The following is a 21,534-nucleotide window of genomic DNA, read 5'->3' on the forward strand; positions in this document are numbered from 1 at the left end:
AGCACTGGCACTGGAGGTAGACAGTCCTGGGTTCAAATCTTTGTTCTGCCCCCAATTAATTTTGTACAGACGTTAGGCAAGTTACTCAACTTTGTAAAGCCTCAGTTTCCTCATCTCCAAAGCAGAGAGAATAATATCTCCTTTGTAGGGTCAAGGAGGCAGCCTAAAATCAGGCATGGTAAGGCAGTGGTAGTGCAGTGTATGAGCACTTCCCGTCCACTGCCAACTGGAATCCTCCCAATTCTGCCATAGGCCACCAGGAACCTGAGTATAAAACACATTTCTCAGGTCTGACAGTAAAAGGAGAAGTCCTGATCTCACTATGAAAGATGTGCAGGAGGCTGGAGGTGGCAGAGTATGTGTTCCCTGTTCCAAATAGCAATGTTAAGTGCATTTCCCCCAAATGACTGTTATAGATATGGTGGGTAGATATTTTAGTATTATTAGATACATTATGAATTAAACAGGCTCTTGTATGGTGAGTGCTGTGAAGTGTGTAAACCTGGTGATTCACATACCTATACCCCGGGGGATAAAAATGTATTATATGCTTATAAAAAAATAAAGAATTTTTAAAAAGATGGGAAGAATAAAGAAAAAAAAAACTAGACACATAAAAGGAAAAAAAATAAAACAGGCTCTTAGAGGTTTACCTATACTTCTAAATACCACATATGAGATAAAAATAATCAGAGTAATATTGCTTCATAAAATATATTTATAGTATTGTAATTACAATATTTTTTAATTTAAAAGTTAAATTCTGAGTGCCAAATATCCAATTTAACACAATTTTGGAGAACAACCTTTTTAAAAAATTTAAGACTATTTATTAAGAAATTGTAAAACCTGCCTAATAGACTTCTCTATTTTTCCTCCCACGAATACATGCCACATGACATGATGAGTAGAACTAGGCAGTTTTCATATACTACCCTGTTAATTCAGGCCCTCAAAGAGGTTTTCTTCAAGCAGTGACCATCTACTAGTGCAACGCATGTCTTTGGGGAGTGTTGGTTGGGGTGGGGGAGGATGAAAAATGAGGCTACACAGAAGAAAATGATATGGTCCCTGAATTGGGTTTGCAATTGAGTTGGGGTAAGAAGTCCCAGAGTTTATAGCCTGATATTTTTATAATTCACAAATATGGGTTCTCAATAAACGGTTAATAGGAAAAACAAACAAAACAGGGGTTCAAAGGAAGGAGATGGCTTTCAGATGGGGCGATCAGGGGACTTTTTACAATGGAGATGGGACCTAACTAGCCCTTAAAAGATTCATAGGATTTTAAAGAGTGCAGATGGGGTTGGGACACTACAAGTGGAAGAGGCAAAGATAAACACAGGTTTAGAGAAGGTAAATCCCAAGGTAAAAGTAGGGAAAAGTCGGTCATCTGTTCTGCAGGAAGCATGGGGGGATGCTCAGAAAAGTAGTGGGAAATAAATATGAAAAGCAATGTTGAAGGCAGATTTTGGGGGAACTTGAATGACAGGTAAAGCAATATGGATATTTAGCAGGCATAAGCAAGCTGCTGACTACCTTTAAGGAAGTCCTAGGCCCCAAAGCTGTATTAGAGGAAGATCAGTCTGACAGCCCTGAATAGGAAAAATGAAAGGGTAGTGATAGAGGCAAAGGGAATTGGTTTTGTTGTTATTTTTTAAAGACAGAGTGAGAGAGAACACACAAGCAGGGGGAGCAGCAGGCAGAGGAAGAAGCAGGCTCCTGCTGAGCAAGGAGCCCAATGCAGGACTAGATCCCAGGACCCTGGCATCAAGATGAAGGCAGCCGCTCAACCAACAGAGCTACCTGGATGTCCCAAGGCAAAGGGAATTCTTAAAAGGCTATCAAGGTAGGTCAAAAAGAAATAAACACTTTAACAATGGGAAAATAATTTATTTTTTAAGTGAATGGATTAAAGAGAAAATTCTGAAAGAAGAATCAAAAGGACTTTGATTAGATATTGGTGGAAAAGCAGCACATTTACACTGAGGATTTACTTCTCTGGCTATAGGCACATAGTGGATGTAAATAACATTTATCTTAACACTAGGCTTGATTCTGAAAATAGAAACACCACTTAGCCTCCACTCATAAACAGCATACTCCTAAGGTAGTCCTAAGGTTGCTGATAATCACTTGGTTCAACTCACCTGCCCACTCTCTGCAAAAGGCTGTGTGTTGCTCACATTTAAAAAAGGAACCTAATTCAGGATTCCCCAGTGGGGCAACCATGGCATGCTACAAATGCATTGCAAATCATTATTCACTCCAACATTCACCCATAGAGGAATTTTGCCAGTAGCAAATGCAGTTAAAATAATGTAAAAGAGTCACTTAGAGGAAGATTCAAATTTAAAAATAAAAAGCAGAAAAATGAATGGATATCAAAGTTCTAGAAAGGATCAGTTCCTATAAACTATAAAGAGAAGTAACACAAACCATATACCTAACAGGATAAGAAATGAGTGGTTGGATCAGTAAGATGAAATAAATACCTAGTGAAAAGATCACTAGGGACAAATTAATTACCAAGATGTTATTCTTGTTATTTCAAACTTTGATAACAGTTCTCCAAATAAACATGTCCCCAAGCAAATATAGTCTGTCCACCCATCCTTCAACCTTTCTTATCTCTGTATCTACCAGCAACACCTTTAACCAGACCTGGTAAGTTCAAACCTGGTCTCTCCATTAGTCCAATCTATAAGCAACACCAGACGATTCCTCAAAATATGTCAACTTATTACTTCATACTACTTATAAAAGGCTTCTGATAGTTGTAGATGCCCTGTGGCTCCAGCACAAACTCATCTGTTGACTTTGAGACTCTATCCCCTGCTCTCAAACCACCCTAATAGCCTCACATATTCTTTTCTTTAATCCTCACTCTTCCCAGGGAAATCTTACTATTTTTCATATATGGCCTTTTTGTTTTCACCTTCTAACGTTTATTCATCATGTCCCTTATACCTGGAAGAACCTGCTCACCCAATACGTTAATACATATTTCTTTAGTACTTGGACTTGACTCAAAATACATCTATGATGAGCCCCAAATCACTTTTCTAGTCCACTTTATTCTTATGTGCTTAATTTGTTTCTAGTTATGTTAATGTTACATAAATCAAATTTTCAAAAAGCCAAAATACGCTGGTTCTGACATTGATCTTCATAGAAATTAGCTGGTTAATCACTAAGCTTTTATAGCATATAAGCTTGAGTAAATGGCACAAAAATCCATTGGACAGACAGTAGTAGTAGACACAAGTAGGCAGAGAGGAGGCAGAGAGAGAGGAAGGGAAGGAAGCAGGCTCCTCGACGAGCAGAGAGCCCGATGTAGGGCTCAATCCCGGGACCCTGGGATCATGACCTGAGCTGAAGGCAGAGGCTCTAATCCACTGAGCCACCCAGGCGCCCCAGGCACAGGAATCTATTAATACAAATTATAAGCTCCACAACTCTCATTCTAAATGCCTTTTCAAAATACTGATTTACCAAACACATTGGACATCAGCTAGTAAAGGCAGTTAATGTTTAGATTACCTTTAACCAAATTCCCTATTAACTTCGATTTAGATTTTAGCCATATTGTATACATAAGCAAACTTTCATCACCACTAAATTACAGTCCCCGCATAAACTCCATAATACTTTGTATTCAATGTGTAATGAATAAATATTGATTACTCCAAGCTAGTTAATATGCTAGTTAATAAATCAGAAAAAAAATCTATCTTTATTCTGGAAAAGAATAAAGAAAATTACAAATAAATTCTCCTCTGTTTGCCATTTGTGCTAATTCCAACTATGCTAGTAGTGGCAAAGTCACTGTCATTGAGAAGGGCAAGAAGAATGAAAAGGACTTGTGCCAGTTATTTCACTCCACATTTGGCAGGAAGAGGGTGTGGCACAATAATCTTTCTGAAATAGTACATGGAAAGTCTATGTAGGCACTGAACTCATTTCTGGTTTCACCAAAATTTTAAAGTAAATAATATAATAGAGGATAATATGTATCATTATTAATAGCATCATCTCACAGGATCTGAAATATCATTCTGGGTCTTGGGACAAATATGAACAAACATAAGAAAGCATTGCAGAAGGTCAAAATCAAGTCAAAACAAAGTGAGAAAATATTACAAATGGGGTACAGATAATTTTAGATTTCTTGTTTATTGCCCTACACTAATATGGACAACTTTATCATCAATGAGATATAGGAATTTAATAATACTGAAATGTGACAGGCTGTGGATAGAAATCAGAACCCTATATTCTGCCTTCAGCTCAGGTCATGCATGATCCCAGGGTCCTGGGATCAAGTCCCACATCGGGTTTCTGCTCAGCAGGGAGTTGGCTCCTCTCTCTCTGTTTTGCCCCCCCCCCGCCACAAATAAACAAATAAATAAATAAATAAATAAAAAGCTTTTAAAAAGGAACCCTGTATTCTACAAAATTAAAAGAATAAACAGGAAAAAAAAAAAAAAAAAAAAAAGAATAAAACAGGGACCAAACACATACAATTTAATAAGAACTCAAAATTTCGGGGTGCCTGGGTGGCTCAGTGGGTTGATGCCTCTGCCTTAGGCTCGGGTTATGATCCCAGGGTCCTGGGATCAAGCCCCGCATTGGGCTCTCTGCTCAGCGGGGAGCCTGCTTCCTCCTCTCTTTCTGCCTGCCTCTCTGCCTGCTTGTGATCTCTGTCTGTCAAATAAATAAATAAAATCTTTTAAAAAATTTTAAAAAAAAGAACTCAAAATTTCATAATGAAAAAATTAACAGGGTTCTATTTTTTTAAACCTTGAATTATTTGTGCAGGAAAAGGGCTTCCTACAGACCCATTAGCTCCACTAAAGATTCTGGCTACTTCTTATTCATGGTCAAACAATGAATTACCTGGTAACATTTTAAACAAAATAAAACATTTTCACGTGGTTGAGTCTCCTTCCAGTCATTCTGTTTAAAACAGGACAATTACAATAAAGAGTATCATAATGCCACTGCCAACTTGGACCAAAAATAAAACTAGTTTCCGGATTATAGGAAATAAAGTGAAAGGAGAGAGTATGAAAGGATTAAATTTAAACAGTTACCGAGAGGAAACAGACAAATTTAGGAAATGGTGGATCCTTGACTGGGCTACTGTCCTGGACTCTAAAAAAGTCAATGTCATTAAAGAAACAAAAGGGGAGAACTATTTTACTCTAAAAGAGATTGCAGGGGCACCTGGGTGGCTCAGCTGTTAAGTGTCTGCCTTAGGCTCAGGTCATGCTCCCAGGTCGGGCTTCCTGCTCAGTGGGAAACCTGCTCCCCACCACCACCAGCACCACTGCTTGTGTTCCCTTTTTTCCTGTCTCGCTCTCTGTGTCAAATAAATAAATATTTTAAAAAAACAAAAAACAAACAAATAAACAATCTGGGGTGCCTGGGTGGGTTAAAGCCTCTGCCTTCGGCTCAGGTCATGATCCCAGGGATCATGCTGCTGGGATCAAGACCGCAGCAGGCTCTCTGCTCAGTGGGGAGCCTGCTTCCCCCTCTCTCTGTCTCTGCCTGCCTCTCTGCCTACTTGTGATCTCTGTCTGTCAAATAAATAAATAAAATCTTTAAAAAAAAATCTGCCTTCAGCTCAGGTCATGATCTGGGGGTCCTGGGATGGAGGCCTCTGTCGGGTTCCCTGCTTAGCTGGGAGTCTGCTTCTCCCTCTGCCCCCACCTACCCCACTTGTGCATGCTCTCACTCTCTCAAATAAATAAATAAAATCTTTAAAAAAATAAATAAAAGAGACTGCAGAGATGTCACCAAAGGTATTATGAACCCAGATGAGATTCTGGCTTCAAAAGCTACCAAAAAATTCTTGAGACAACTGGAGAAACTGAAATGTGGAATGGCTAGTTTTCTTAGGCATAATAATGGTATTGTGCTTATAAAGAAATAGTCTTTCTTTTTCTTAAGAGGCAGGCTAACATGTTCACCAGTTAAGTGACACATCACTACTTCATTTCAAATGGTACAGCAGAAAAGAAAAAATACAGATCTATATCTATAAGGAACATGAGTGTTCACTGTATTGTTCTTTCCATTTTTCTGCATATCTGTCACTTTCATAATTAAAAGTTGGGAAAAAGAAAGCTGGGAAATGGTGTTTGGGATGGAGGGAAGGGGGCAGGGAAAAAAGGAGAAACTTCATTTGGAATATATCCTAAATGGTGAAATACTAAATTTGAAAGACAGAATATAGTGGTAAAAGAGAAAACAAGTATTATAAGAAATAACAGAATGTAAGGATGTGAATTTCTGAAGAAAATGGTTCTCTCTCAAACAGAGGTAATACACCCAGTCATGAGGGCTCTAGGGAAACAAGTATAATTCCAAGAAAGAATGCTGGGACTGGACTCAAGTGTTTTAATCTACCATCTGAGTCATAGCTAAAACAATTCTATGGCAACAGAAGAGCTCACACTCAGACAAGCCAGCAGCCTGCCCGCAGGTCTGGCCCTCCTTGCTAGATGATAAAATCACTGCTCTGGTGAGGCTGAAAGGATCAACACGATTACTAATAGAAATGATAAAGTATGGCTGCCACATCACCTCATTTCCTTTGGTAAAAGACCAAAAGTATGCTTTTATAGCCCAAAGAGGTCTGCACTCTTCAGGTGCAGGAATATTTCCATTTAGAAGAAAAGTTCTTAATAGGATGAACCTGTTACTAAATCAGTTTATGTTACTGAAGATAAGCGTTTCTTCCATAAGGAAACTGATACTAGAGCTTGGAATCAGGGAGGGGAAATCCTACTCCTTCCCTTTGTTAAGTGTGTTCCAATAAACACGCTGCAAACTCCAGGGCACATTATAATCATCCAGAATGCTGATAAAATGCAGGTTCCTAAGCCCTGCGCCCTGTGACTGTGATTCTATTGCCAGAGGTGAGTGGGGGTGGGGAGAGAATGTGTACTTGTTCAAGGACCCCTGCGGGATTCTGAGGCAGGTACTCTGAAGTTCACTTATAGGTCTGGGCTGCAACACGTAGCCAAGTTTGGGATTAGATATGATGATACAGTGAGGAGTTACTAGACTAGGAATCAAAAAGTCTGGGACACAGCCTTGTCACTAACTTATTCCACTTTGGGCAAGTTCTTGTCTTTGTGCCTCAGCTTTCTCATGTGTTTAATGAGGATAATACTGCTGCCCCCAATTACTGTATCTTGCATACATGCTAATGTATACAAGAGTGACTTAGAGTAGGAAGAGCGTAACAAATAAGCATTAGATCTTTGAGAAGGGAGCCTTTAATCTAATTCAGTGAACTCAGTATTACACATTATATTCCTGACGAGAGCCAATTACTGATTGCTCTCTTTGCTTTCCTTTGAGGCTTACTCTAATGCAAGTAGTGCCAGAGTAAAGTGCTCTTATTTATCACCTGACAATTTCCCCAACCCCGACCAAAGAGAAAGCACAGAGACAATGAGGATATCCTTTAAGTATTATGAAAATTACATCTAGAGGAGGTTCCACGCTCTTAGAATGTTTCTTACCAAGTCTATGAGTTTGGTGACAGGAACTTCTCGGATTGGTCTTTTCATTCGGCACAAAGCCTCTAAGGATGTACCAAAACAACTTGGGAGGTAATTTCCACTAATGGTCAAGAAGTAATCTTTGCCTCGATCCAGGTGCAGGACTAGAATATCTTCAATCTTATCTTCCCCTGAATTCAGGATGGTCACAGAGTCTTTGCTGACATACACATCAAGGGAAATGTCCACTGTCTCATCTGAAATTAAAGAAATGACACATGGTAACAGAAACTTCTGATGGAAGAGCAAAAGGGAGATGAGAACCAATAGAAGTAGTGTCCTCTAAAAAATCACCAAGTGATGGAGGAGACACTGGACACACAAAAGAGGTCTCCCCAGTATAATGACAGTGAAGGTAAGAGACATGTGGTTAGAAAACAAGAAGTTAAACAAAGGGAGGCATGGGAGTCATGGGGAGATGGTACATTGCAAGCAGAGACAATGGGAAAGGGACAACTCACTTGGCTCCAAGTAGCCCTCAAAAGGTTCAGCCCGAAGCCATGGCTTGCAGTACTGGCTGTCATTAAGTTTAGGGATGAAAGAAAAATGGCAGGGAACCTGTCCATTGTTGCTGATCTGGAACTTCTCCTTTTGTAGTTGCCGAAACTTCACATTCTCAAACACAAACTGGGGAATAACAGACAGACACAAACATGCATCACTAGTAGGGGGAGTATGTCAGTTGGATTATTCCATAGAGAATATGAATAAAGAATAAAGTAATTATTAACCAGGTGTGCAACTGCTGTATGCATTCACCAGCTGAGCCAGCTGGACATGATGCCCTCTCATTTCCTGTAGTATTCACACCAGCAGAGGAGGAATGACACAGCTCTTGCTCCTTCTCTAGGCTACTCTAATGGTTCCTGAGAACCTAAGAGGGTAACCCAACCTGGGGTCAGGACATCCATCCCATGACAAAGTAAGCCCTGGTTCCTGACATACGAATTTGTCAGCAACTCTGAAATATTAAATAAGAGCAGCTAACATCTGAGGGCGTACTTCATGCCAGGAGCCGTTTTAAGAGCTTCACACACATTAACTCGTGTAATCCTCACAACCACCCCTTCAACCAGAAAAGAAAACTGTGGCTCTCAGAGAGTTACACAAGTGCCTCTAAATGATAGTGCTTGAATCACTGGAGGCAGTTTGACTCTAACACACACGGTTTTCACCACTTTGCTGTGTTGCCTCCTCTACCAAACATGGCTTCCCCCAGACTAACCACAATGGGCAGTAGATAGGGAAGCCATGTATTTTTGCTCACCTCCCTCCTGCTGAGTTCTAAGGAAGGAAGGAAGTCATTTTCCATCCTGTCCATAATCCGTACAATATCTTCAAACACTTTCCGATACCTCCGTTCATCCACAACCTTCACCTGAAAGAAAACAAACCCTCTTTTCAGTCTTACATGCTCCTAGCTCATCTTCCCTTGAGATTACCTAATAATTTAAAATGGGTTGTTACAGCAATCATTTAAAATAAACTGTGGTGCAAACAACATCCTCAAACACTTTCTGAAATATCGCTCCATCCACAACTTTTACCTCAAAGAAAACAGATCTTATTTTAGTCTTGTGTGCTCTCAGCTTGAATCTCTATGAGTCTTTTTTTAAAATGTCACTAAAACAAATATAAATTAAAGTAAGCATTATAGCATACCCACTTTACGGTAAAGGTATGGTTAATTGGTTAACTTCCTGGGAAAGTCAAACCTCTGTACTAAAAAGCTTGGCAGTAATGTTTGGGAAGAACATTTTCTTGCTCCACTGTTACTTGGTGGTGGGGGAAATGTGACAATTGTGGTAGAAATTATTTCTTGCATTGCACAAAATAAGTGTCAAAACATACCTAAGTACTGTTTCTAATAATGATCACAAAGCATTAAAACATCAGAAAAAATGATTAAACCATTTAATTATATTAGCTGCTATGCACAATGCCAAGAATCATAACGTCAACACACAGATTATATAATGACAAAGGCATGTTAGTAAATAGATCCTGTGGCCATTTTAGAAAATAGCCAATACAAAATGCCCTAGATTAGAGTAAAAGCATGACAATGGACAAACAAATCATTTCAACTAATAGATCAAAAAACATCACCCACAGCACATTCAGGCTTCCTGATATAGTTGTGTTTTTTTCCACTATTAAAACTTCATACAAATCAATGCCAAAAATGAACATAATTAACATAGCATTTTAACTTATTGAAGTCCAGTTTCTTTTTAGAATAGGAAACTTCACAAATTCAACATCAAAAAGAAGAAAGGACTGATGCATGTAGAAGAAGTTATAAATCAAATGTGGAAAATAAGAGCATCAAAGCTGAGCCAAATATCTCAAAGACTGGGAAGGTTTTATGTATCTAAACCATAACACTTAGAAAACTGAGGAGCAGGCAATCACTACTGTCACCAGAGTCCACACTACAGTGTTAGGTTAGGAGAAATTTTTTACTTTTAAAATATTTTTATAAAATTTTGCAGCTTGTTTTTTATGAGGTATTTTACATGTCTCATCTTTTCACAATAATCTGCAAAGCTACCCAAGCAAGTATTATTCTTCTGATCTCAGTTGAATAGATAGAGATACAAAAAGATCAACTAAGTTGCTCCCTGCCCCAGTTAATACCAGAAGTTGTATAGGGACCTCTACTGCCAAGACCCTTTCCAAAATACCAGCTACGCAACAGGATTAATTCAGGTAGGTCTTAAAAATACAGATGCCTTGGCCTACTTCAGTTTTTAAAAGCTCTCTATGCAATTTCTATGTCCACCAAAGTCAGAACTAACGCAACAGATCCCATTACCAAGTACCAGGGTGAAAACCCAATCTCAGCCTAATCTCAGCCAGCCCACAGCAAGTCTTCTAAAGTTAACTGGCCATTGAACACTTTGTTCCTTTGTTAACAGTCACTGATGACAGTGGTGGTAAAAATATAATGTGTTTTGGGGCGCCTGGGTGGCTCAGTGGGTTAAAGCTTCTGCCTTCAGCTTGGGTCATGATCCCAGGGTCCTGGGATCGAGCCCCGCATCGGCTTCTCTGCTCAGTGGGGAGCCTGCTTCCTCCTCTCTCTCTCTCCCTGCCTCTCTGCCTACTTTAGATCTCTGTCTGTCAAATAAATAAATAAATAAATATATATATAATGTGTTTTTTAAAGCCTCTAATCATAGCATCCCCAAGAAACCAAAATATGGGGTGGTTACTAAATAAAATTTAAAATCTTTCCTCAGTGGGTTATCATGATCATAACCCTTAATGGCACATCAAGGATAATGAAGGGGAAGAAAACATAGAATGTAATCACCACCTGATACACCCACTTTAGAAAAGGAAATTACCAACAAAATTAGGAATTAAGAATGAGCGAGATGATCAATGAGCGAGATCTTTCTGTAGTGACATGGGTAGCTCTCCAAGACATACTACTGAATTTTTTTTAAAAAGCAAGTTGCAGACTAACACATACAGTATGAGACCATCTATAATATTTGCACCAACACATAGAAAAATACTCTATTGTGTATGGGTCAACAGAAAAACATATGCAAAAGTCTAGAACTATGCTGTTCAAGATAATAGCCAAAAGCCACATTCAGACATTTAAATATACATTACTTCAAATTAAATAAAACAGAAAATTCAGCTCTCTCAATCATACTAGCCATGCTTCAAGTGATCCAGAGCCACCTAAAGTTAACAGTACTGAACTGGACAGTATAGATCTATAACATTTCCATCATCACAGAAACACCTACAGTACTGTGGTCTATAAAGATATAAATTCATAATGGCAGTTGGCCTGGCGGGGAAGTGGGGCTTTTGGGCAAAGGTGGGAGTGCAGGATAGAACAGGGGCTGAAGAACTCCAGACTTATCTGTAAATTTTGCTTATATATTTTTTTATTTTAAAGAAAAAGCACCTTTGAATTCCTGTGCAATTTAAGTAGTATTAAAAACTAGAAAGGTAGACCTTTATTAAAGATACACAAAAATACGCAAGAAGCATGGAAAATTTTTAAATATCCTGCTGGGAGCTCTGGATTAATATGTGTAGACTATTACAAATATTCCAAAGTTCTTAAAAGAAATACAAACAAAAAAGCCAAGCATAGCTGATTAAACCAAAAAGGTTAGTGTCTGGGGAAAGACATCCTTTTAAAAATGGATCAAGAGAGGGAGGGCAACTGGGTGCCTCAGTAGTTAAGCGTCTGCCTTCTTGGCTCAGGTCATGATCCCAGGGTCCTGGGATCAAGGCTCACATAGGGCTCCCTGCTCACAGGGAGCCTGCTTTTTTCTCTCTCTCCCTCTCCTATTCCCTCTCTTGTTGTCTCTCTGTGTCAAATAAATAAATAAATAATATCTTTAAAAATGGTTTAAGAGAATTAAAATGAAGAAAACAGGGCAGACCACAAGTACAAACAAGAAATTAGGTGGGGTAAAAGTAGTTATCTAAAGGTTTATCTAGTTAATAAGTTCTTTGAACTATAGAGGCATTATGGGGTTAGTGGAAAGAACACCTATAGGCTTGGGAGTTAAACAGACAAGATTTGAATCTTAGCTCTCCTTCTAGTTGAATGCATGTAAAGAAGTTATTTAATCTCATCAGTTCTCCATTTGCTCATCTGTTAAATGAGAAATATTTAACTCAAAGTACTGTTGTGAGGAGTAAATGAGATGTGTATAAAATTTTCATTATAGTCCCTGGCACATACTAGCTACTATTTGAGAAATATTATTATTTTAAAATTTCAAAATGGACAAAACTCAAGTCACAACTGCCTCGATAAAATTTAGATTCTTTTCTGAGACTAAGAACTAATTCTATAAATAAAGGAAATACCCCAAAGTCATTACCCTTTAAGACAGGAGTAGGACAAGACATGTTGGTGATAATCTGAAAAGCCAAAAGAATCAAATATACATCTATTATGTTCTTCACATGTCTTTACCTCATCAATCCTCATAAGTAAGTACCATTGTTATCTCCATTTTATAGAGGAGGAAACTGAGGCACAGGGCTGTTACATATGTTTTCCAGGGTTACAGAGTTAGGAAGTCGTTGAACTGGGATGCAAATCTAAGCAGTCCATCTCTAAAGTCCACCCTATCAAGCACTGCACTTTATAGATTCTGACAGATTACAGGACTGGAGGTCTGGAAAATCTACAAGAAATAATCTAAATGTACTAGCTGTAATAAATCAGTAAGATCCCAAGACATAACCTACATACCATTAACATGCAGCTAAAATATACAAGTGAAGACAAAAACTACTCACATCAGAGACAAAAAAATTAAATGACTGGCCATCAAGCCAGCCCAGGATGCAACAGTTAAAGAAAAATTTTAAAACTTGTGCTCCTGGGGGCGCCTGGGTGGTACAGTTGGTTAAGTGTCTGACTCTTGGTTCCTGCTCAGGTCATGATCTTGGGATCCTGGGATAGAGCCCCATACCGGACTCCACACACTTGGCATGGGATCTGCTTGGGATTCTCTCTCTCTCTCTCTCTCTGCCCCTCCTGCTCAGGCTCTCTTTTTCTCTAAGATAAATAAATAACTCTTTTAAAAAATTTAAAACTTGTGCTCCTGGACAGCAAATTTCACTAATAGTATGGCTGGCAACATGCCTTTTAAGGTAAGATACAGAAGTGTTTGTATGCCACCCAGTCAAACGCCTTTGCTCTTGCTGTCCCCACCCCTTCACCTGGAACCTCTCTCCCAGGGCTTCCCTTCTTATTTATCTGATGAGAGGCTACTCATCCTTTAAAACGTAGCTTCCAGTTCTTCCTTATGTATAACAACTTTAGTAGGAGTCTAAGGTTACCACCCAGCCATTATGCAGCATAAGAAACATCTGTGTCACTAAAAGGCCTAGCACATTAAGAAGCATATGGACAGCATTTAGGAGGATTGAGGGCACTAATTTCTCAATGTTGCAAACGATTATCTGGTTATGGTAACATTTAGGGCTCACTGAACTACTGAACTCTTTTGAGTCTAAACGATGTTTTAAGAATACCTAACACACACACACACACACACAAATAAACGAACAAACAAGTTTTTACCCCAATATGGAAGAGGGCGCTAACAGGCTTGTGGTCACTGGTTTTTAGTTCCATATGACTCCGGTAATGAAGCTGATTAACATTTGTTCCTCTCCAAAGAATCCGGTCACACCAGGCTGGAACCCGACATTTCCCACTGCAAATAAAGAAAGACATTTAAAGGGATCATACCACACTGGTTCAGACCTGGGTTAGGTCCTTTTTTATATGCTTCTCTTTCTTAATGATCCCAACTATAATATTCCCTATATAATATTCCCTATATTCAAGCTCTATAAAGGGTCTGTGTCTGCTTGTTTGCCACTGAATTCCCAACCTCTAGCACATTATCTTGTGCAAAGTAGGTGTTCAATGAATAGTTGTTTAATGAATGAATAAACAGTGCTCCCAAAATTCACATTACAACTTCAACAACACTGTCCCAGGGGAAAATATAATAGCCTCTTCTTAAAATATCCTCAGAAGGTCAGGACTATATTCAGCACTTTGCTCGATGAACTGCAATGACATTTCATAGAGACAGACAACTAATAAAAATCTAAAAATCCAATCCTATATTCCAAGACTGGGCTTAATTTCTGGAGATAAATAATAGTAGAGATTTCTCCTTTAAACCTAGACTTTCATGAAAGTCTAGCTTCTTCAGATAGAGATGAACTAACCAAGCATGCAAGTCTGAACATATAACAGCCCATAGATTACTAAGGTTAGCGACAAAACCTATTCATCATTATATTAAAATAAGCAACACCTTGTACACCTGATCCAGAAGTGACACAAATAAGTTCTTATCAGTAGCTCTTCAACTGACTCTCAAATCAGGTGAGTGGGAGAAACAAGGTAAAGTGCATAAGCTCTGCCAGTGTCACTTTTCACTTGCTGACCAGCTCCCTCAGGGCACAAGGATACAGACTCCTCTCCACCATACCCTACTGCTCTGAGTCTACAGAAGCTGAATATGCCCAGGGATTTTCTCTTTCAAGCTTCTGGGCTCAGCCAGATAGGAAATGAAGAGATAGCAGGTAGAAGACAGTTACCAGGAACATACTGACAGGGGCGCTTTACTGGGGGGAATTAGGAAATCAAAGCTCCCTTCTCCCACCAGACAGTGGTTCTTAGCTTTCTCTGGCAGTTGCAGAGGTTGGGCCCAGGCATCAGTATTTTTAAAAGTCCCCCCGAGAGATTCTGATGGATAGTCAGGGCTGAGAACCACTGTGCTGGAAGAACCTATCATGGTTCACTTTCTGGTGTTCTGAGCTGAGGAGCTGAGAAACAATTTGGAAAAAAAAAAACATTCAGAACAGGATAATCTGTAAGGAAATAAGGGTGAAATCAGAAAGGTAAAAATCTAAGTCTGTTTAGATGACAGAAATAAGGCACTGCAAGCAGCCCATTAAACTTGAACAGCTCTGACACAGAAGAAGTAATACTTTCTTCAGATAAGCTCACCTTTAAGTTCACATGAATTAAAAACTCTTCTGTAATAGCACTGAGCCATTAAGTTTTTATATCTGCTTCTGGCATAACAGAAAAAATTCCTAGCCCTTCACCAACGTAGTCAGACAGAAATAAAAGCAAGCCTGAAGCCACTCTGGGAGGAGGGTCTTGTTACTTTACCTGGAATCCCAACGGTCTGTTTTAGAGTCATACTTATAAGTGGGAATAAACTTGATTTCACCTTCGGTGAAGTCAGCAAAAGCTTTTTTCTGTGTGCGCTGAATATTTAGCTAGAGATGGAAAGAAGCATCACATAAGCAGGGTAACACCATCTTAATAAAAGTGATAATCAGGTTGATCATCCATTTCTGACTAGTTCCATAGCCTTTCCAACTATCAGATATATAAATGAAATTTCTGTACCTTGTGAATTAAAATCTTGCCATTCCCATAGCATCTAAACTCACCCACAGATAGGATGCTCATTATGAACACATCGCTAATTTTTTATTGCTAACAGTCATCAGGTAGAATGGAAAAATGAAATATGAATAATCTAAAGTTCTCCCAAATGGGACAGGAACCATCTAGCAAAATTTTAACTTAAAAACACACATCCACACAAATGTGTGGATAACTCCAAAAGCCAAATTCAGTGAATTTGGACACATACACACAAACGAATGGATAACTCCAAAAGCCAAAATTCAGTGAATCGTTATGGATCATTCTGAAAGTTATCCTCACTCAAATACTTTTCCAGAATTACATAAGATTCAGAATTTATTCCAACTGTACCCCCTTTGGAAGCATGACAGAGGAAGAAATGCAAAAAAATCCACCAGCCAACCTCAATATGAAGAAAGAAACAGCCAAAAAAGGCTCACTATAAAAAAACCATTCAACTACAGAACTCCTAAATTTTTACTATGTCTGAAGGTCAAAAAGGCTTACATAAGGATTTAAAGACATTAAAATCAAATCGAAACATTCTCTTCCTCCATGAGAAGCATTCACTTTTAGCAACCAGTATCCAGAAGCTGAAGTAAAAATTCAAGTCATGTGCCAGGTTCCAGGAAAATTTACAGAAAACTTGAATAAATGTTACTGAATCAATGCTTTTCCTACAGGTTTTAACACTGATAAGCCAGATAGCCCCAACTTCTCAATCAGTTCCTATTAGACCACGGTCTGTGTTATTTATCCCAAACTTCTCTTCCGTTCTTCCCAATCTCCTCACAGGGCCTCCCTCTTTTACCTCCACACTGCTGCTAAGCCTGCCAAGAAATCACACAGCAACTCTCCCTGTTCCATCTGCCAAACCACATCAGCATAGCTGAAGGCCCACTTCCTCCAGGAAGTACTCTCCAATTAACCCCACCCATTCTCCAACTTATTTATATAAATCTCTGAAATCTCTTCTTGATAAAGACAATGAACAAATGTTGTATTTACTTTTTATCTCTCCTGTTCCTATCCAAGCACTTCATAAAAGCACTACAAACCTTGTGTGTATTACTAGTCATATGTTTTCTCAGGACAATGAGACCTTTCCATCTATTCCTAGAGTAAGACACACCTGCCACCCACATATCTCATAAACCTAACAATACTGTCTGCCATTTAGGAAAGTGCCTATAACATGAAAATTTACTTACCTGGTCAAATTTCAAGAGTCTCTGAAGGTCATTCTTGTTAATAAGACTCTTCACTTCATTGGCATCAGGCATACAAAGTCTATAGTTCAAATCTCCCAACCAGATGACAACACTGAAGATCAAGAAATACATAAATAGGAGTAGCAATAATTAGCATAAAAAGAGAAAATGGAGAGGAAAAAAAACTAGATAGATTATTGATAAGGATTCACTTATCACTACCTGAGACAAAGGGTTTAAGCTACAACTTATCCTTCAAAGGTAAGTACTACCAACACCTGAGAAGGCCCAGGGATTACCAAATAGGTGGGAAGATAGGTATTCCATACATGAAGAACAAAGATAGGGAAATACAGTATCATGTGTGGGATTCAGAAGCCAAGGAGTTAACTGCCTAAAAGAAGCATGTAGTTTATTTGCTGGACTAGTGCCAAAATTTTGTCTGGCTGCCTGCCAGGTCTCCAGGGGAAAAGAATCTGAACATTTTCTGCCTCTCTGAGCCCTGACATTCTGCAGGCTCTCCACTAAGGTATGCATGGTCTGAATGACAGCTCTCCCAGTCAGGACCCTAGCAAAAGTAGGTCCACAGCTCCCCACTATAGCCAACCTTCCTATCCCTGTCCCAGATCCACAGTCCAAGTCGCAGACAGGAGGAAGACTGGCTTGCCACAGGATTCTTAATCTCCCAATCACAGCAACAGGCCCTTACATGTGCTGAGAGCCCCCATGGGGAAACCCTGAAATTACTACACTAAAAGGGGTTCTCCTTGTGAGCTATCCCAAGTCCTGAATCGGGTCTCTTTGGCAATCTTAAATGCAACATGAAATTTCTGGAATTCTGAGGAAACAAATTTAAGGAATTTCAGGGCAACTGTTTATTAATGTCAAGGCCTTGACTTTTTACTGCCATGATACAGAATTGTATATGATCCTAATTGTTAAGATAATACAGAAACAGGCTAATATCACTACCCTTCCCTATTCTTTCCTCAATTACCCCACTCTGTTGATGCTAATATCCTAAATTATCTTTTGTTTTCCTACTAATTCCCATCTCAAACCACTCTCAGAATTTCAATTACCATTGTTAATTTCTTGACAATTATTCATTTCCTACCACCCAATCCATCCCTCAACTGATTTCTGCTTCTGTCCTTGTCCTATTCTCCATGAACCTTTCTCCCATATTATCATACTGATCCACTGTTGTCTAAATCTCCATTGCCCCTATTCTTGATGATTCACAGCCACTAATAAGAATATACATATACATATACATAGTATATACAAAATATATACATTAATATGGGTAATGTAATACACAGACACACACACACATACACACTGACTTGGAAAGAGAGCCACAATAATAGGATGATATAGTCCTACATAATAAGTGTGCATGTGTTTGTATGCATATAGAGAAAGCTCTAGAATAGCACTATTCACAGGAAATAAAATGCATGTCACAGAAGTAATTTTAAATTTTTTAGGAGCTGCATTTAAAAAGTAAAAGAAACAAGTAAAAATAACTTTAACAATAAATTTACTTTAAGTCAATATATCCAGATTATCATTTCAACATGTAAGCAATATTGAAAAACTGAGGTATTTTACATTTTTCCCACTAAGTCTCTGAAATCCATGTACAGTATACAGTTTATGTTTACAGCACATCTCAATTTGATCTAACTACTTTCAATTGTCCAATAGCCACTTATGGCTGGCTGTCACAATGGACAGCATAGTTCCAGGATACGCAGCGTAATGTTAATATAAGTTTCCTCTGAGAGACTGGCTGGGAGAGCAGAGTGATTTCTACTTTTAATTTTCTTTTATTATATTTACAATGGACATTTCTATTTTATAATAAAAAAACAATAAAAACTGACTCCAGCTGACAGACACCTCCAGCATTACTCTTATATGGCCACTAATAGAACCAATCTTACCTCTGATAGTAAATCCGATTTCTCTGCCTCAATGAATCTGCTATTCCTCAAAAACCCTATCTTCTTTGTGACCCCAATCCCTAAATGGTAATCCTTCACTCTTCACAGTTTCCTATCCATTTATTAAATTCTCTTCTCAGCCCCACTATTCAAAGGCAAAGGAGACTGAACCACTCACTCATGTTTCATGATGTTCAGCTGTGGAAGGGTCTGATTTGGGACCACAAAACTCATACGTGCACAGATGTCCTTATAATCTTGATTCCTTCTCTCAAAGTCCTCCACGTGGGCAGCCAGGTGGGAGTTGACAATGCAAAAGGTAGTGTTGTGAAATACAAATCTCACAGCTACCCCACCTTTGTTTCCCTGTTAGCAAGAGTAATTATTCAGTTAGTACAAAGACACAACTAGCAGTTAAACATTAAATGGACATTAATAATAATCAAGCTCATTTCCAAAGTAACTTGCCATTTTCCCCATGATTCCAGTTCCAACTGTTTCTGTAGCAACATCACGGATATATCGCCACTGGTCCTTTCTGGCAAATATGAGGAGCATCATCCCAACAAGGCGGACTAGTTGAACCTATGAGTTCCACGGAGTTAGAAAAGGTTCATGTTAATACCACTCTGCCACACAACTTGCCCAACAACTGATTTTCCACCAGGAAGATATTAATGATGCTCAAATATGAATCCAAATCCTCTAATTTCCCAGTGAACCCCATAAAAAGGAAACAAAATTTCTCTGGGCAAGCTCTTATCTGACTTTGACCAGCAGGAGTTAAAAGTCTTTGGGGACATCAAGTACACTCAGCTCTAGGATTCATTATTTTAAACACTTATAAATCTACCAGGAGTTGATAGCATTAAAAAAAATCAAATAAAAAACCCCATCCCAGCTTGTTCCTTTTGCTTCTCCTTCTTAGTTTCTCATTTCCAATTTCTTAAAATATTAAAATTTATAAAAGAGCAATCTTTTTTTAATTTTTTTTAATTTTTTAAAGATTTTATTTATTTATTTGACAGAGATCACAAGCAGGCAGAGAGGCAGGCAGAGAGAGAGGAGGAAGCAGGCTCCCCGCTGAGCAGAGAGCCCGATGTGGGGCTCCATCCCAGGACCCTGGGATCATGACCTGAGAAGAAGGCAGAGGCTTTAACCCACTGAGCCACCCAGGTGCCCAAGAGCAATCTTTTTTATTCTGATTATTTTTAGTCTGAGAACTAGAGCTAGAAATATGTCTGAAATATGTGTTAAATCAGTGACCTATATGAGAGGAGTTAACACCTTCAGCATTTTTACTACCTATATCAACTGTCAGAAGAAGTAAATAAAAAATATTCAAATGACTGCTTTTAAAGGGTTTGTATGGTAGCCATATAATTAAAATAACTCTTCTGGTAGCCTCTACCACTTGCTTTCTAAAGACCAACAAATTGGCCCACCTTGCTAAAGTCAACTCTACTTTTGATTTATAACAAATTTTAGAACTCATTTAAATTCTACAACACTTCTTGCTGATTCCACAGCATACCCTATGCACCCACATGCTTCAAACTACTTCTCTATAGAGCATCCAGTTCTGACCATGTCAGTGAACAATTCTGATCCTAAACTCTTACTGTTACCTTACAAGTAATTATTTTAAGCTAATTATCATTCTGAGAATAAAATTCTTCTTTTCTCTTAAAACTCCCTAAACAATGAAAACATAGCATCAGAAAGCTCAGGAAAATTATTTTCTAGAAAAATAGGTGTAAAGAATTAGTCTACCCCATTGCAGTATTACACTCAGGGAAAAAGTCAATTAAACCATTCTTTTGGAACAAATTATAGATAACAGAATAAGTTATAGGGAGTTCTATTCAGTTGTATATTAAAAAAGAAAATGAAATGCAGCTTACTTTTTTATACTTGGCTTTGGAATGCAAACCTCTCTCCACAGCCATGGACCACTCTTGTTCTTTCACAGATTCAAAGTAGAAAAAGGCTTCTGTGCTCAAGTCCAGCTCTTGGAATCTGAAAAAAACAAAAAGACATGAGATCTATACATCTCCCATAATTCTCTCTGTCTTCCTCCTTTCCCATTTTCTGAGATATTAGGTGAAAAGGGAATGGGGAAAGAGACAAATTTTTATAGAACTGCTCTATTGACCCAGGTGATCAGTAAGGACAAGCAGCTTTCTTTTTCAAAAGATCCTCTATAAGTATATGCACTGGCTATGCAAAATAAATCTTAAAAAGGGGGCGGGGGCACCTAGGTGGTTCAATTGGTTGAGCAGCTGACTTTTGATTTCAGCTCAGTTCATGATCTCAGGGTCCTGGGACCCCTGCTCAGTGGCTATGCTGCTCAAAGATGCTCCCTCTCCCTGCCCCTCCCCAGTTTTTATGCACTCTCTCTCCCATAATAAATTTTTTTTTAAAAAGTATATGCGGGGAGGTCGTGGGGTGAAGGGAGGAAAAAATGAAACAAGAGGGGACCGGGGAGAGAGACAAACCATAAGAGACTCTTAATCTCAGGAAACAAACTGAGAGTGGTGCCTGGGTGGCTCAGTGGGTTAAGCCTCTGCCTTCAGCTCAGGTCATGATCTCAGGGTCCTGGAACTGAGCCTCACATTGGCAGCCTGCTCTCTCCTAGGCAGGGAGTCTGCCTACCCCCCAGCCTTCTCTGGCGGCCTCTGCCTACTTGTCATCTCTGCCTGTCAAATAAATAAATAAAATCTTTTTTAAAAAAAGGAAACAAACTGAGGGTTGCTGGTAGGGGGTGGGAGGAATAGGGTGGCTGGGTTATGGACATCGGGGAGAGCATGTGCTATGGTGAATGCTGTGAA

General features: G+C 38.9%; 1 protein-coding gene across 3 annotated transcripts in view; it reads right to left on the reverse strand.

Annotated features, from left to right (window-relative positions):
* OCRL (OCRL inositol polyphosphate-5-phosphatase) overlaps positions 1-21,534 on the reverse strand; it is a 53,083-nt gene that overhangs the window by 10,170 nt on the left and 21,379 nt on the right. For all 3 annotated transcript variants that reach the window (XM_059384706.1, XM_059384705.1, XM_059384704.1), the window contains exons 10-18: positions 20,608-20,722; positions 19,172-19,288; positions 18,882-19,069; positions 16,752-16,863; positions 15,274-15,383; positions 13,657-13,792; positions 8,845-8,955; positions 8,039-8,204; positions 7,539-7,774 (exon numbers count right to left, since the gene is read on the reverse strand). In XM_059384706.1, coding sequence (XP_059240689.1) covers positions 7,539-7,774; positions 8,039-8,204; positions 8,845-8,955; positions 13,657-13,792; positions 15,274-15,383; positions 16,752-16,863; positions 18,882-19,069; positions 19,172-19,288; positions 20,608-20,722 — 1,291 coding nt within the window. The remainder of the gene's footprint in view (positions 1-7,538; positions 7,775-8,038; positions 8,205-8,844; positions 8,956-13,656; positions 13,793-15,273; positions 15,384-16,751; positions 16,864-18,881; positions 19,070-19,171; positions 19,289-20,607; positions 20,723-21,534) is intronic.

The sequence above is a fragment of the Mustela nigripes genome, chromosome X, assembly GCF_022355385.1.
Source record: "Mustela nigripes isolate SB6536 chromosome X, MUSNIG.SB6536, whole genome shotgun sequence".
Lineage (NCBI taxonomy): Eukaryota > Metazoa > Chordata > Mammalia > Carnivora > Mustelidae > Mustela > Mustela nigripes.